Below are 17,999 nucleotides of genomic sequence, written 5' to 3' on the forward strand. Positions count from 1 at the left end.
GGATGCTGAGAACCAAACTCAGGTCCTCTGGAAGAATAGTTCATGCTCTTAATTGCCAGGCTGTCTCTCCTACAATTGAACAGATTTCTCTTGCTTGCTTATTCAACCTGTTGTATTCAACATAGATGCCTAAGAAAACTTTTACCTATGTATAATAACCCATCCAGTTCTTTTTCTAAATACCATAAAGAATAATGACAGAAAACTTTTAAGACAAAAAAGACATGAATTTAAGGACATAACACTTTAAACTAACATATAAGTATACTCAATTAAATTCTCATTTCTAACCACAAATTTATAAATTCAAACTTTTAACAAGTGGATAACAAAAAATTATACTGTCACTACAACTGATCTGAACTTGGATAATATGCCAAAAAATCTCAGACAATAACATCATGATGGGGGGGAGGGGCATTTGTTCAAACCAAGATCTCTGAACAATAAAAAAAAATAACAGGAACTTGTCCAGTATTTTCAGGAAGGGACTACAGAAAAGAATCAAATGAATTCTCAAAAGCAAATTCAACTAAATAATTCCATTATACACACATGCACACTGGATATATAATAGAACTTACAACTCTTTTGCAAATATGTCAGAATTACCACTGACTCTAATCAAGAACTGTCAGGGCTACTTTCCAAGTATCACAGCACACATGTATTCTGTCACTGATAAAACTAATTTACCTGGATATTAACTATGGTTCCAAATTTGCTGAAGTGTTCGTTGAGTTTGGTAATGTTGTTCAATTCCTGGGGGATTTTTTTCACTTCTAATTTTGTGTTTGTATACTGATTCTTCCGCAAGAACCCTGGTTTACTTTGATTGTTGTTCCCTTGCCTGAAACAAACATTGATTAATCTTGGTTAATTCCCCCCAGCGTTCCCCCACACCCCCTTTGTTTTTTGAGACAAGATTTCTCTGTGTAGGCCTGGCTGTCCTAGAACTTGCTCTGTAGACCAGGTTGGCCCCGAACCCTGAGATTCACCTGCCTCTGCCTCCCAAGTGCTAGGATTAAAGGCTTGTGCCACTACTCCCATCAAGGTTAATGATAATTTTAACTACTTTATTAACACAAATTAAATAATACAAGCATCAATTACATATTTCTAATAAGCAAAACCATCTTACTTTCCCAGCCAAGGCTTCTTTGTAAGTGGCCCTTCCAAACCACTAATAGCTCTCTTTCGGCTCTCTGGTTCCAGGACTACTCTAGTGATGTTGCTATTAATTGAAACAGGAACTGGTGGTTCGGTCTGGATGACAATATTAGCAGCTGTTGAAAACAAAAATTCCCGTTACTATATTTTGAGAAAACATCAAATGACTGGATTATTTTGTCTAACGATAGAGAGTCCTATGGGCAGCATTCATCTATTACCATTTTTTATTTTTGCTTTGTTTGACAAGATCACTGGCCTCCTGCATCTAGGATTACAGGCTTGCCATTTCCTTCTTTAAAATGTCTATCATCAAGAAAACCAGCAAATGCCTCTATTCTTTACATTCAAAAAATTAAAATGCAAGCTAAAAGCCTTAAAGGCAATCCAATGTGACAATTAACTCAAGCACAGATCATCAATGAATGCAAGAAAGTTATTGAAGATGTCTGAATAGCAAGACATTTATTTTATATATGGGACCATAAATTTCCTTACTTTATAAATATATAACAATTATTGTTTTGGACAGGGGAACAAACAGTACTAAAGATATTATCTGCCTCCGGTCACGATCCAACAAAATGTTCACCACATTATAAAGAATCATGATTTTAGGGACTGGAGAGATAGCTCAGAGGTTAAGAGCACTGGCTTCTCTTCCAGAGGTCATGAGTTCAATTCCCAGCCACCACATGGTGGCTCACAACCATCTGTAATGAGATCTGGTGCCCTCTTCTGGCATGCAGGCACATCTGCAGGCAGAATACTTTATAGGTAATAAAATCTTTAAAAAGAATCATGATTTTCTTATATGCAATATTACTGCATTATTTTGTTTTTGTTTTCTTTTAAATTATTTTTATTTTATGTACATTGGTGTTTTGCCTACATGTATGTCTCTGTGAGGGTTCTGGATACCCTAGAACCAGATTTATAGAGTTGTGAGCTGCCATATAGAGTTGTGGGTGCTGGGAATTGAACTCATGAGCCAGTGTTCTTAATCTCTAAGCCATCTCTCAAGCCCTTGTATTCACTGGGTCTCATTCAGTAGCCCAGGTTGGCCTGGAACTCAAGCAATCTCTGCTTCAGACTGCTAAAAAGCACTGACTGGGATTATAGGTGTTAGACACCACACCCAGCTATGTGTTTATTTGGGACCCTATCTTAGATATAGGGTCTTAGATATAAGATATTAGTGAAGAAGAAAATGAACCCGCTTCTATTTAATCTTAGCTTGATTTATGGGGCAGCTTGAGACAGGGTCTGATTTTGTAGCCTGGTTGGCCTGTAACTGACTAAGTAACTAGGCTGGCCTCCAACTCACAGATCTGTCTGTCTCCTGCGTGTTGGTATTAAAAGCATGCACCACCACAACTGTCATGGCCTGATTTTTTTTTAAGGTTTATGTCTTAAAAACTTTGAAGCAGATCCTGATAGATGTAATTTAGGGGTTGTTTGTTTGTTTTTTCTGTTTTTAGACAGGGTCCATATGGCCCATGCTGGCTTTGAGCCTGCTATGTAGATAATCTTCAGCCCTTGTCCTCCTGCCTCCACAGATTAAAAAATATGTACCACTGGGCCCACATATATAGCTGTAATCTTAAGGAGTAAATTGATAAAATGCTAATTTACTTGAAATGTTTAGGCTTGTAACATCATTGGTTTGAAGCTACAGCTCTCAAAATACAGAATACACCGATGATCACTTCCTTGAAGGAAAGGGACCAGTCATCTCACCTTCTTGTATCTAGAGCTGTTTCCAGCACAAAGCTAAAATAATCTGAAGTCCTATCCAAAGAATCGATTAAAAAGTATTACTATTTTCTGTGTCTAAAAAGAAATATATTTTGGCTATACCATTAAAATATAGATGTGAAGTTAATATAAAACCATTGAGATAATTTCAAAGTATCTTTAAAAAGTATAATAGACCTGAAACACAAAGGTATTAGCTATATTGAGAACTGCTGCATAACATATACCATCAGAAAAAGGCACTCTCACCTCTTGGATTTGCATCCATATCTCCAGATGTGAGGCCAATCAGGTTGGGACGCTGTGTCTGTGCTCTTGAAAAGAACTGTCTGTACTGTGATCTGCCAGAACTGGTGATACTAGGAGCTTCAGGGTTATAACCATCTGGTTCATATGTATCTGAAGAAAAATATTTCGAAAATCAGAGTGTACTCAAACTATTTCCTTGTTACTAAAAATAAAGAGCTCTTCAAGTTATATGTTCTTCAAAAAATATAATTACATCAAACCATATATACTTCTCTTTGAGTTCTATCAGACATTCCTTTTAGGAGTAAAAGAAAACAGCACTACTATCACAAACATAAACAGCACTAGTATCACAAACATGCAGACATTCAAATTCAAACAGTGATATTTACTTCTCAATCCACTCAGTCATGTCTACCCTGCATACTAATCACTTAATCTAATAACAATACAAATTTTCACCACCAATTTTTGCATACATGAATACATTATTCATTCAAAGATTGTTGAATTTTGTGTCTCAATTTCTAGGTATTTCTGTAATCAACAAATAAATTGATTTTTTAAGGCGGAAAAAAAGAATAGCTGGTTTCCTATCTACAGCATATATTCAATGTACTTTTCTTATATTTCTTATACTTTCTCTAAAACAAAAAAAATCATTTAAAAAATTCTATCCCTATGTAACTATTTTATTAGCATTACTATAATAGCCATTCTGAAACAAATAACCCAAATGGCACATAACCTCTTTGCTCTACATCAGAGTAAAGCAGATTGAAGACACTGTTTTTCATAGTTATGATCCAGAAGTTCTTGTGTTTCATCCCTTTTGTTCTTAGTGGAAAATGTGTTTAATAATTCATATAAAGTTCAAATTACGAGATCAGGTTCATTCAGATTTTTACTAACAGTTGTCACTTCTATGACACAGAGTGTAAGCTCACAAATGATCACTTGCTGGAGAGAACTCAGTGGTTAAGAGAGCATGCTACTCTTGCAGAAGGCCCCAATTGGGTTCTCAGCACTCACATCAATCGGTTCACAACCACCTGTGAACAACCCCATCTCCAAAGCATCCAACATCCTCTTCTGGATGGGGTGGGCACCTGTATGCACATGTACATACCCAGACACATACATACACAATTAATAATAAAATAAACCGGGCATGTGAGTACATGTCCTTAATATCAGCACTTGGGAGGCAGGTAAAAGTGGATCTTTGTAAGTTTAAGGCCAGCCTGATCTACATGGTTAAGTTCCAGGCCAGCAAGATTGATATATTGAGACTCTGTCTCAAATAAAATAAAATAAATTCTTAAAACAAACAACCACTCTTAGGAACTTGCTGAATTCTAAAAGCCCCTGCCTAAATAAGCTAAATCACTCTCAACCCTCTTATATCAAACCTTGCCCCGAATACTATATTTCCCCCCAACTTCAGGTTCCATGAGCTTATTCTAACCCTGCACAAAGCACCAACTCCAAGTTTAGAACAATTAAATGCCACTGAAGGGCAACCAATTGAGACATCCATCATCAGAGCTAGAACAGCTCTCTCTTGCCCACATATTCCCTCGTTTTCTTTCCTTCCACTTTTGAAAACAGTTCACAGTGTGGTATAAAACATCAATAGATTAAAAATTGATTCCCTATAATAAAATGATAAATGATTTTGAAAATTAGTCACCATTGTAGTCTGTGGTTCCTCCTCAGGGTAGAATGGCCAAGTTAATAAATTACTGTAACAGTGATGTTCCTACTACAGGGTTTACACTCATTCTCAGGGCTTATATTCAGCCTAAAGCTTCCTGATAATGACTTAATAAAACAAGTTTTATTAAGCTCTATTTCAGTGAGCTACCCATATAGTTAATCTGCCAGAGCATTCTTAGATGTCATACTGAATTTTGTCACCTGCTACTCTAAGTCCTTCCCTTTAACTTTTTGTTTCTCTGTATGTAGACATGTGCACATGTGTGCACATGAATGTAGAAGACAGGGGTCAATGCTCAGTATTTTCCATTATCTCTCGCCATCTTATTTCCTGAGATAAAGTCTCTCATTGAATATTCAGCTACAGTGGCTGGCCAACAAACCCCAGGAGGTCTCTCAACTTAGCCTCCAGTGCCAGAATGCCCAGTATCACCATGCCCAGCTTTCTATGTGGGTGTTGGCAATTCAAACTTAGTTCCTTACAATGTGGGGGGAAGCATTATGCTGAATGATCCATGCCCTTAATTTTTTTGTCTAAGTCAACTAGATAGTATTATTACTTATCAAGAGAAATGTGCTTTAGTGAAGTATAGCTTAAAAGAAATCCTTTTTTTTTTTTAAGTATGTAAAATATCTGAGCACTAGTTTGAGGACAATAAGTAAAATAACAAATTCCACAGTTATGCTGTTCTGGCTAGTTTTATTTGAAAAAGCTAGAGTTATCTGAAAGGAGAGAACCTCAGTTGAGAAAATGCCTACATAAGATCCAGCTGCGTGGCTGGAGAGATGGCGCAGAGGTTTAGAGCACTGCCTGCTCTTCCAGAGGTCCTGAGTTCAATTCCCAGCAACCACATGGTGGTTCACAACTATCCATTATGAGATCTGGTGCCCTCTTCTGGTGTGCAGATATCCATGGAAGCAGAATGTTGTATACATAATAAATAAATAAAATCCTTTTAAAAATATGATCAAAACACATTTCATGAAATTCTCAAAGAATTAATAAACAAAACAAAACAAAACAAAAGATCCAGCTGCAAGGCATTTTCTTAATTAGTGATTGATGGGAGAGGGCCAAGACCATTTTGAGGTCCTGGCTTCTATAAGAAAGCAAGCTGAGCAAGCCATGAGGAGGAGCAAGCCAATAAGCAGCACCCCTTCATGGCATCTGCATTAGCTCCTGCCTCCAGGTTCCTGCCCTGTTTGAGTTCCTGTCCTGACTTCGTTTGCCGATCAACAGTGATGTGAAAACATAAGTCAAATAAACCCTTTCTCCCCAAATTTCTTAGGTCACGGTGTTCATGGTGTTTCATCACAGCAATAAGACACATATATAAGACACATACCAACTATAACAAAATAAACACTATTTCACCTTTTAAGCATCAGCAATATATGGTTTTCAATTATTACCTAGTAGCAATCGAAACTTTCCCACAGTTGCAGCCACAAAAAGGTTCGACATTTATACAATCAAATGACCTTGTTCTGTGATCCCTGGGTACATAGAATCCCAATAAATGTAATGGTTCTACAGTCAGGCCAGGCCTGGTGACACACACCTGAAAACCTAGCACACTTGATTCCAAGTTCAAGACTAACCTGAGCTATATAAGTGACCCTTTTTTGTTTTTTAAAAAGCCCTTTAGTTAGTTATGAACTAGAATCCAAAGGCAAAGTGAGGAAAACATCTAATTTAAATAGAGATTAACAAAATACCAACAAAGCATAGCACAGATGTTCAAAACACACATCAGTAGAGTGAAATAATTTTCAAAAATACTACATTCATTATGAGCAATCTGTCCATACAACAGGGAGTAGAAGGGAGAAACTATGTTTATCTACCACCAGCAAGAAACCAGAAATTTATTTTTATTTCAAAGAACAATTACCCTAGTTTTTCTTATATAGACAAGTAATTAACTAGAAAATACTCAAGCAGATACCATCTTCCTATCTACCTCAAGGAAGATGTAACTGTCACCAAGGCACTGAATGTAAATATACAGGACAACAGAGATGACGGACACACACAGAGGGCCTAATCATCAACAACCACTAGGGACAAACCACAGAAGCAGAGAAATAGAAAATACTCTACCTAAGAGATTTAATGGGAACTTCAACGGGTCAGAGTGCCAGGTCATCTGTTAAGCTGACCAGTTTAAGATATAAAAAGATCAGTGAGGTGGATGGCCATCTGAAGCAAAGCTTACCTGGGACCAGAGGGGTGGGACTGGAGACTGAGGTATGATACCCAATGGAGGATCCCATGAGGTTTCGAGGTGGCACCAAACGAGCTGCCAACAGAGGAGGCGGTGTCCCCAACTGAAGTCGCTCAGATGCAGCAGCACCATGTTCACGAGAATACATGGGCTGTCCTACAGAGGAAAGAATAGGAGGGCAGCTGGGATTGAGAGTCACAAGCTTGCTTCTCTAAGGTAATGGTATACTTCCTGAGACTGTGAGCCAAGAACAGAGAAATTACAACAACAGGAACAGTAGTAGAGAAAGACATTGTTGAGATTCTAACTCAAGAAAGCACAGACATGCAACTGGTTAGGATGCATCAAGGTACAAAGAAATTAGCATTGCATAATCTGCCTTTTAGAATATTCTCTCTCTCCGTTTCTCTCTTGAGAGAGAGGGCTTTGTGTAGTACATGCTTGCCTTAAAGTCACAATAAAGATGAGGCTAACATTGAACTCCCATTGCCTTCATGGCCGAAGTTGTGGAACTGCAGGTATGCAACACCATACCTGGCTTTCTATTTTTTTAATCTTAAATGGAGTAAATGCATGCTAATTTTACCTAAAGATGAACAATGAGCCAACCAAGTTACAGAAAGGCATCCTGAGCTATATAATTCACAAAGAATCTGATATTTGATGAGCTGTGCAAATAATGAAGGCTGTCATGCACATAGCCGTCTAATCACAAGCAAAATGTCAACTCTGCACAAAATATACTTCCGTATCTAAAAGCAGGGAAAAAATAGTTAAGAAATACAAAACAAACTACCATACCCATAGCCTCACAAAGAATAAGAAATGTTCACTAGAAGAAAATCCAAAAGGTAGTGAAAATTTGTTAGCACCACAGAGAGGGTGACAAGAAAAAAAATGAAGAAAAATGCAAACAGACCAATACTAGATAAAGGAAATGATTTTGGATTTTAGGTGCTATGTTTTAAAGTACATTGAGGGGGACATGAACACACATACATGCACACAAACACATATGCGCATGCAGACACAAACTCTATACTACAGGACTGGAAAACTAAAAAACATCACAGAAGAAAACCTTCCTTTGGTTTCTATTTAGTACCATTCCCTGACAACATATGAAACATATAAACCTGTAAGATCTAGTTAATATTTTATACCACAAGGCTAGACATTCATGGCAACATAAGATATAAATCAAAATTAGAAAACTTTTAATATGTGACTAAATGTCCTTACAAGTTGTGCAATTCTTTTGATTTTTAACACAGGAAAATAAGACAAGCCACAAAGTAATCACTTGATTTCATAGTACTAAGAAGAAATAGGCTAAAATCGCCCATCTTCTCTGTCTACAGGCATGGAGACAAGATGACAAACCTCTCTGCAAAGCAACTACTTACTTAACACCAATCCTTTCAAAATTTGTTTTAAACGAGTCAATCACTACACTGCAACAGCAATTTATACACCCTCAATCATTTAAAAATAATCCTTATCATGTCCTACAATAGAGAATTCTCTGTGAAAAATAACCAAGAGGTACAATGCTCAAGAGAAAACAAAAGAAACATAATGCCAATCTGTACGATGGCTATAATTTTCTGATGCAGCACGAATCTGCCGATTGTATGTAACCAGCAACTAGACTAAAGGGCAAGCTTGTACAATGTTTAATTTTAAAACCGCAAGACAATATTCAATTCAAACATTAAGAAAGATGGCTATGAGTTGGTCAGATGCATGCCTGGTGTCTATGGAGGCCAAAAGAGGGTATCAAGTACCCTGGAGTTATGGACAGTTGTAAGCTGCCATGTTGGTGCTCAATGAGTATCAAAATCAGTGCTCTTAACCAAGGAGCCATCTCTCCAGCCCCTCAAATTTCCCAATACACAATAAAAAATATACATAAAGCTCTTTGCTTTATTTGAACAAACCAAATTATGTATAGAAATCACCAGTTACATTATTTACAAAAGAAAACTTGAATAATTTTAAGGGTTCAACTTAAGTCTCAAAGACAGTATATATAATGAAAAAAATCATTAAAATCAAGTAACTAAAAAGATATTGAAAAATCTATTACTGAAAAATTATATTCTCTGATATTTTTGTGTATATTTGTGTTTATATATTCTTGTGTATGTACAAATATGCCACTGTGTGTGTGTGGGGGGGTGCTCAGAGGACAACCTTGGGTGTCAGTCTCTGTTTTTTCACCTTATTTAGTACAAGGTCTCATGCTGTGCTCCAGCTGTTCCTCAACAGCCCGATGAATCTGCCTCTCTTCTTACTGTAGGAACATGAGCTACATGAATTGTACTACCACATCTGACTTAACCTGTTTAGGGAATCTAAACTCCAGTTTTCATACTTGTACAGCACTTTCTTTATATTTTGAGCCACCTCCCAATGCATCTCCAATTTTCAACTTTTTTTTACACATGATTCCCACTGCAGACCAATGTACTGATGATTATTCAACCACAGAATTTATCATTTATTTGTGTGTGTGTGTTTGTGGGTGTGCAAATATGTGTAGGTCAGACCACATGTACTGGTTCTGCCTTCCTACTGTATGTATGGGGCTTGAGAATCAAACTTAGGTCATCAGGTTTGAAGCAAACACCTTATCTTTACCCATTGAGCCAACTCACCAGGCTCCTGAAATTGTGTTTTAAATGCTATCAGATACCATGCCCTAGGGTTTTGATTGTGTGTACATGCATGTGTAGATAAGAGTTTGACATCAATATCTTTCTATATTGCTTTGCTTTCTACCTTTTTTCCTTTTAAAAAATGAGACAGGGTCTTATGTGTATCTAGTTGGCTGCAAATGTACTATATGAGGATGGCCTTGAATTCCTTATTTTACTGCCTTCACCTTGTAAGTGCAGACATTAGAGGCATGTGCCACCATCTCTGGTTTTACATGTTGCTGAGCCTAAAACCTGGAACTCAGGGCTTCATGCAATGATGCAAGCATTCTATCAGCTGAGCTACACCCCCATCCTGCCTCTTATTTTTAAGACAAGTCTTTCACTGGACCTGTAACTGCTCCAGGAATCCATCTGTCTCCTCCCCAGCAGCACTAAAGCTCAAGGCACTCATTACTATGCTAACTCTTACAGTGCCGGTGACCCAAAGCAAGATCCTCAGGCTTGCACAGAGCATACTTTACTGAGCCATCTTCCCCGCTCCTCCCTATATATTTTAGAATCAAATTATAGGCTTTTTGTTTGTTTGTTTTTGTTTTGTTTTTCGAGACAAGGTTTCTCTGTGTAGCTTTAGAACCTGTCCTGGAACTAGCTTTGAATGACACAATTATGACATCTCTGATATTAATGTTCAATATGCCAACAAATTAATTCTCTTTATAAACACTGATACAGCAGCATCTAAGACTATAAATTAGTAAAACACAAATACCAATAGGAAATTGTCACTTTTTACTGGTTTTGGAACAACAACAAAAAAATGGTAGTTACTAAAAGGATTGCTTTTACTCTAAGATTTTTATCTTTTATGTATTAAATTGGGAGGGGGTACATTTCTTGAGACAGGGTTTCTCTGTATATCCCTGGCTGTCTTGGAACTCTCTTTGCAGACCAGGCTAGCCTGAAACGCAGAGAACCACCTGTCTCTGCCTCCCAAGTGCTGGGATTAAAAAGGTATGCCCCACCACCACCTGGCTTAAAATGTATTTTTAAGATTAAAATGATATTAGACATTGTCCTATGCCATTCTCTGTCCTGACAAAGAAGCTGATAATTGTCATTTGTTCTAATAGCTTAGGTCTATTACCAGACTCTGGGAAACAAATGTTTGGAATTTCTGTTCTAAAACATTACACTCTCTTTTAAAGACATGAGCGAAATGCCACCTGAGATCTGTTACCTTACACATCTTCCCTCCCTAGCATCTATCACAATGCCTGACACATTGTAAGCACCGAGCAAATATTTTAAGAGTTAATGAATTTTAAGCTACATCACTGGAATTACTGGTAACTGCCAAATTTTTAAAAATTACACCAACTGAGTGTGGTAGCATACACCTCTATTCAATTCCAGAACTCAGGATATAGAAGAGGGTACATCTATGAGTCTGAGGCCAGTTTAGTCAACAGAGTGAGTTCTAGGACAACCAGAGATATTAAAAAAACAAAAACAGGGGGCTGGAGAGATGGCTCAGACATTAAGAGCACTGACTGCTCTTCCATAGGTCCTGAGTTCAATTCCCAGCAACCACATGGTGGCTCACAACCATCTGTAATGAGATCTGGTGCCTTCTTCTAGTGTGTAGATATACATGGAAGCAGAATATTGTATACAAAATAAATAAAATATTAAAAAAATCCAAAACAAAAAAACCCTGTCTCAATAACACCAAGCAGAGTATTTATAGAGTATGTCACAATGTACAATTTGGTATAAAACAAATGGATACTGCCAGATTTTCTTAAAACAGAATTTTTACTATGATTCAACACTAAGTTTGACAACAAAAAAAATATGCTATTTACTACAATAAATCTAGGTTTCATATTTATAAGTACAAAAGCCACTTTTAACTGTTAACAGCTGACTGATAAATGACAAAAGAGTTAACCGGCGCACTAGTCACTACTAAAGCTGGATAACAGGGACAGGGTATACTGTACATACCTGAGGACATTATAATATTCTCTTCACTTTTATGTCTATTTGATATTTCCCATAAGTAAAAATACTGATAGCAACAATAAAACAAACCTGTCCTGCTCAGAAGACAGCAGAGTTATCAAAAGACCATGAGACAGGAGAAAAATGTCAGATAAATTTCTGATTTATATTCATGAAAATCAAACAGACCTATGTTTAAGTATGAACGGTTATGAAACAAATGCTCCAATGTTATGTAGGAATCTGAAACAGGAGATGAATGTTTCTCAAGTACTTGAACCTTGCAACAGAAGAGAAGTACATATATGCTAGGTTTTTTTCTTTCTTCTTCTTTTTTCGTTTTTCAAGACAAGGTTTCTCTGTGTAGCCCTGGCTATCCTGGAACTTGCTTTGTAGACCAAGCTGGCCTTGAACTCACTGAAGTCCACCTACCTCTGCCTCCCGAGTATTGGGATTAAAGATGAGCACCACCACTTGGCTGAGCTAAGTTCTTTAAAAAGCAAAGCAAGGTTGGAGCTTGTATTGCATGCTAGAGGCCCATGTTCAAGCCCACCATCATGTGTCAGTCATAAAGTGATGTCCACATGAGTAGCTGGATCTTTTACCCATCAGCAAACACAAAGGTAGAGGCAGAGATTTAAGAAAAGGCTTTATTGCCAGGTGGTAGTGGTGCACGCCTTTAATCGCAGCACTCGGGAGGCAGAGGCAAGTGGATCTCTGTGAGTTCGAGACTAGCCTGGTCTATAAGAGCTAGTTCCAGGATAGCCTCCAAATAAAGAATAGTCTTTATTTTCAGAGGTTGAAATTTGATGAGAATACAGAAACTGCAGGGAATATAACTAATTCTTTACAGATTACTAGATGCCAAAGACATCTTAGATGCCTTACAGGAATCATTTCCCTTTGGAAGAATAATAACGAAGTACCATTACTGTCACTTTGAAAAAGGAAACAAGGTTCAGAGAAGATAATGAACTTGGCCTAGATGAGAAGGAGCAGGTGAAGAACCAGGATCTTAAACTAGGCCTGACTACTTTACTTGTTTGCCTCTTCGACACAAAAGAGGTGAGGAAATGTTTCAGAGGCAAAGCAAATTTACAACCATGGATACACAAAAAAAGAATATACCATCAATTCTGTAAAGAAAGAGCTCATAATCTGACACTGTTAAAACAACCACTTTTTTGATTGTTTTTGGTTTTTTGATACAGTGGCTTGAGTTACTCAAGGCAGCCTCATACTTGTTATGTGGCTGAGACTGGCTATGATCTCTCTCTCTCTCTCTCTCTCTCTCTCTCTCTCTCTCTCTCTCTCTCTCTCTCTCTCTCTCTCTCTCTCTCTCTCTCTCTCTCTCGACAGGGTTTCTCTGTGGCTTTGGAGCCTGTCCTGAAACTAGCTCTTGTAGACCAGGCTGGTCTCAAACTCCCAGAGATCTGCCTGCCTCTGCCTACCAAGTGCTGGGATTAAAGGCGTGCACCGCCGCGCCGCCGCCGCGCGCCGCCGCCGCCGCCGCCGCCGCCGCCACCACCACCACCACCACCCAGCAAGGCCATGAACTCTTGATACTCCTACCTCCATCTCCCAAGTCCTGGATTTACAGGAATATGCCATCATGCCTGGCTTAATTAACTTTTAAAAAATATTTCTGAAAAATAACTTTAAAAATATATATATCGGGGCTGGAGAGATGGCTCAGAGGTTAAGAGCACTGACTGCTCTTCCAGAGGTTCTGAGTTCAATTCCCAGCAACCACATGGTGGCTCACAACCATCCGTTATGAGATCTGGTGCCCTCTTCTGGTGTGCAGATATACACGGAAGCAGAATGTTGTGTATATAATAAATAAATAAAATCTTTAAAAAGAAAATAAAAAAATAAAAATAAAAAATATATATCAAGAAAAATATAACAAGCTGGGTTGGCACATGACAACTTTAAAATTAAACAATATTTAAAATGTGTTAAATACTAATTTATGTTTTCTATCTTTACTTTAACTATTAGACATATTTTACCTGATTCTTATCCTTCTTAGAAGACAGGCCACATGTATTAGAGATTCCTTTAGCAAACAAAAGCTCAATGATGTGACTGCAGCAGTCACTATGTAGAAATTCTATACTGCCAGTGTATAGCAGCAGAGGGCTCCTTACTTCTCCCCACCCAGCATACAAAATTAAAAAAACAGCCATGACATAGTTGCTTTGTAAATATGAATGCAATTGTACAGTTATGCATCCCACAAGAATAACACACACACTCCTCCCCAGTCAGAGACAGGGTTTTTCTGTGTAACAGCCCTGGCTGTCCTGGAACTTGCTCTGTAGACCACTCTAGCTTGGAACCCACAGAGATCCAACTGCCTCTGCCTCTGCCTCTGCCTCCCAAGTGCTGGGATTAAAGGTGTGCACCACTGCTCAGCAAGAATAGCATTTTTGGTGTACTCACACACAGTGCCACAAGGCATGTGTAAAGAGCAGAGGACAATTTGCAAAAAGTCCTTTCTCTCCTTTCACCATGTGGGACCCAGGGATCAAATTGAGTTTGGTGGCAACTGCCTTTACCCACCATCTTGACAACCCACCAAAAACACACTTTGTGTCGATCTGTCTGCCTCCCAATCCCCAGACTGCCCCAGACATCATTCTGACACCAGGGCAGGCAGAAATGACACCACAGAGCTGCAGGCCAAAATGCAAGGCCCTAGCCTTGGACCAGAATTGTATGACTGGACTGGAAGTTACACTCAAAGCAGCTCACACTAAGTTTCTGGAATTGTACACCACCCAGGCTGGACTGCCATCCTTTACAGGATGCATCCCCAGAAGCTACACACAGAGTCTTGATCAGAACATAGAAAAGACATCCTGTCCCCTGTCCCTCAAGGCCCAAAAGTCATAATTGCAGGTGGCACTCCATTTACTGCCCACAGTCTGTCCTATGTATGAAAAACTGATCTGTTTAAAAAAAAAAAAAAAATTTCTGGAAGTGATATTTACTTACTTTCTGATACTGTATAAAGGAGGTTCTGGGGTAAAGGAGGAGGTAGTCTTGCTCCCACTGGTGCAAGATTGGGCACTGCACTTGTTCCAGGCTGGTCACGGCTATTTATTAAGCTTGACTGTGAAATGGGAGGTCCTGCAGAATTAAAAAAAAAAAAAAGTGACAAGAACAGGATTAATAATTACTAGTAAGAGCAGGATACTGATACTAATTTATTCGGATTTAACAATCCTGATGACAGTCCTAGTTCTCCAACAGGCAAAGCTTATCACAAATGAAGCAAAGTGGGACTGGGTGCCTCTGCAGGCAGACATGAGAATGGTGGGAAGAAACTTGAGGAACAGTACATGGCTTAAGCATAAGTGAGCAATAAACATGAATCTGCAATTGTGAATACAATGAAAAGTATCAAGGATATTATAGTGAAGCTGGACCATGGTGGCTTGCACCTTTAATCCCAGCACTTAAGTGGCAGAGGTAGGTAGATCTCTGTGAGTTCAAGGTCAGTCTGGTCTATATATGCATTCCAGGCCAGCCAGGATTATACAGAGATTATGTAAACCCCCCCCCCCCCCCAAAAAAAAAAGTAGAGGCTAGGGAGATAGTTGCTGCTTGCTGCAGATTTCCCCCAGCATGATGGCACATGTTTGCAATTGCAGCTCTTGGAAAGTAGAGGGATAAGGATCAGAAGTTCAAGATCCCCTGTTTCCAAACAAATAAATGAAGATCAAGGGTGCTAAAGATGTATCTCAGTGGCTGTGTTTGGTATTTGCCTGGTATTTGCAAGACCCTGAGTTCAACTGTCAGTATCCTAATAACAAATTAAATTTAAAATAGGTAAATAAAGAGAAAAGTTTAAGAGAATAAAATCACTTCAACATATATTGTAGAAATACGTTTTTTCCTAAGCTTCAGTTATATGCTATATTTTCATATCACTTTTTAAAATCATTTATTTAATTAACTTACATGTATGAATACTTTTGCCCACATGTATGTACATCATATAAAATTGGGCCTGGTGCTTATAGAAGAAGGAGAGTGCATCAGATCCCCTGGAACTAGTTATGAATGGTTGTGAGCCACCATGTGGGTGCTAGGAATTGAACCCAGATCCTCAGAGTAACAACTGCTCTTACTGCTAAGCTATCTCTTGACCAGCTTTGGTCAATATTTAACATTCACAGTTGCTAAGTTAAGGGCTAGAGCTGTTGCTCAGCAGTCAATGATTGCCTAGTATACTGTTAATTTCTGTCAATGCTACACAAAAATAGTCTCCAGGAAGAGAACCTCAAATGAAGAATGCCTCCATCAGACTGGTCTGCAGGCATGTCTACAGGAAAGATTCTTGATTGCTAATTGAGTAGGAGGTCTCAGCTCACTGTGTGTCTTGGGTTGTATAAGAAAAGTAGCTGAACAAGTCAGTACAGAGCATTCTTCCTTTGTCTCTGCTTCAGTTCTGCCTTGACTCCCCTCATTGATGGACTGACTGTAAGCTCTAAACTGAAAAACACTTTTTACTCCCAAACCCCTGTTTCAGTTACTATTTTGTCATAGCAACAGAAAGAAAACTAAGACCCAAAGCATACAGAGAGCCCTCCCTTTGCGGTGCAATCCCTAGCACCATACTCCCCCACAAAGCAAAGTTGAAAAACAACCACCTATATATTAAGTCCTTGTATGTTACCAACTTTTAAAAATTTATTTTATGTGTGTTTGTGTATGTATGCTCACGTGCTACTAGAACACATATGGAGGTCAGAGGACAAGCTAAGGAAGTTGGTTCTCTCTTCTGCTATATGGATACCAAGGATCAAACTCAGGTTATCAGGTTAGGAGGCAAGCTCCTTGATCTGCTGAGCCATCTCATGGCACATTTTATGATTATTATTGTTGTTGCTGTTAATGTTAATGGAGGGGAGGTTAGCCATAGTGTGCATGTGGCGGTCAGAAGACAAATCTATGGAGTCAGTTCTCTCCTATTTTTATGTGTGTTCTAAGTAGTGAACTTGGATGAAAGGCTTACACAGCAATCACCTTTACCTGCTGAGTTATCCTGCCAGCCATTTTGTTACCAACTTTAATGTGTTGTATACTTTACTACAGGGAAGCTTAGCAATGGGTACATAGTTAGGATTGTGTTAAATTATTTTTCCTAACAGTCTTGATTAGAGTTTTGGTGCTGGGGACAAAAATCAGGCCCTCGCATTGCAATATTGAGCTGTACCACAGTCCTAAAATAATGTGCTTTTAAAAAAAGAAAATAGGGGCTGGAGAGATGTCTCAGTTGTTAAGAGCACTAACTGCTCTTCCAGAGGACCCGGGTTCAATTCCCAGCACCCATATGGCAGCTCACAACTGTCCATAACTCCTGTTTCAGGGGATCCAATATCCTCATAAAGGCATTCATTCATGCAGGCAAAACACCAATGTACATAAAATAAAATAAAGAAAGAAAGAAAAAAGAAAATAACTGGGAATGCCTTTATTCCCAGCACTTGGGAGGCAGTCAGATCTGTGAGCTCAAGGCCAGCCTGATCTACAAATTAAGTTTCAGGACAGGCTCCAAAACTACACAGAGAAACCCTGTCTTGGAAAATAACAAAAAACAAACAAACAAACAAAAACCCAAAGCCAAAGAAGAAAAATAGTGCTGGGGATATAGCTCAGAGGTTGATAGTTTGCCCAGAATGCAAGAAGCCCTGGGTTCAATCCCCAGAAGTGAAGAAGAAAGAGAGAACCAGGTAATGCAGACCTGTAATCCCAGGTACCTAGGAGGCTACATACAGCAAGAAGATCTCAAGTTCAAAGCTTGTTTGGGACTACAGCTAAAGTTTAATGCCAGGCTACTCAGCTTAGTGAGACCCTGATGAAAAGTAAATCAAATGGGGCTGAGGGTAAGCCTGAGTGGGGAGTGCTTGCCGAGGCATGAGTAAAGTCCTAAACCTAGAACAGAGAAATACTGCTTAAATTAAATCGCAATAATTTTTAAGATAATAATCTGCTATTCTTTAATAATGTAATGTTAAATGTAAGTAGATATTTTCTTAGACCTTTACATGGATGTAAATAATTCATTCCAATTGAATTTTAAAAATGTAGTCTTATTCCTGCTCTTGCTATACTCATAACCTTACCTCGACTGTCTGCTCAGCCTCCAGAGTGCTGGGTAACAGGCGTGTGTCACCACACCCAGCTAGCAACC

At 38.6% G+C, this 17,999-nt stretch overlaps 1 protein-coding gene across 2 annotated transcripts in view; it reads right to left on the bottom strand.

Annotated features, from left to right (window-relative positions):
- Rbm27 (RNA binding motif protein 27) overlaps positions 1–17,999 on the bottom strand; it is a 67,793-nt gene that overhangs the window by 24,056 nt on the left and 25,738 nt on the right. The window contains exons 8-12 of one of the 2 annotated variants that reach the window (XM_027397992.2): positions 14,795–14,929; positions 7,116–7,280; positions 3,178–3,327; positions 1,142–1,286; positions 697–850 (exon numbers count right to left, since the gene is read on the bottom strand). In XM_027397992.2, coding sequence (XP_027253793.1) covers positions 697–850; positions 1,142–1,286; positions 3,178–3,327; positions 7,116–7,280; positions 14,795–14,929 — 749 coding nt within the window. The remainder of the gene's footprint in view (positions 1–696; positions 851–1,141; positions 1,287–3,177; positions 3,328–7,115; positions 7,281–14,794; positions 14,930–17,999) is intronic. The other variant, XM_027397993.1, reaches the window with a different exon arrangement.

This window comes from Cricetulus griseus, chromosome 2 (assembly GCF_003668045.3).
Source record: "Cricetulus griseus strain 17A/GY chromosome 2, alternate assembly CriGri-PICRH-1.0, whole genome shotgun sequence".
NCBI classification, from domain to species: domain Eukaryota; kingdom Metazoa; phylum Chordata; class Mammalia; order Rodentia; family Cricetidae; genus Cricetulus; species Cricetulus griseus.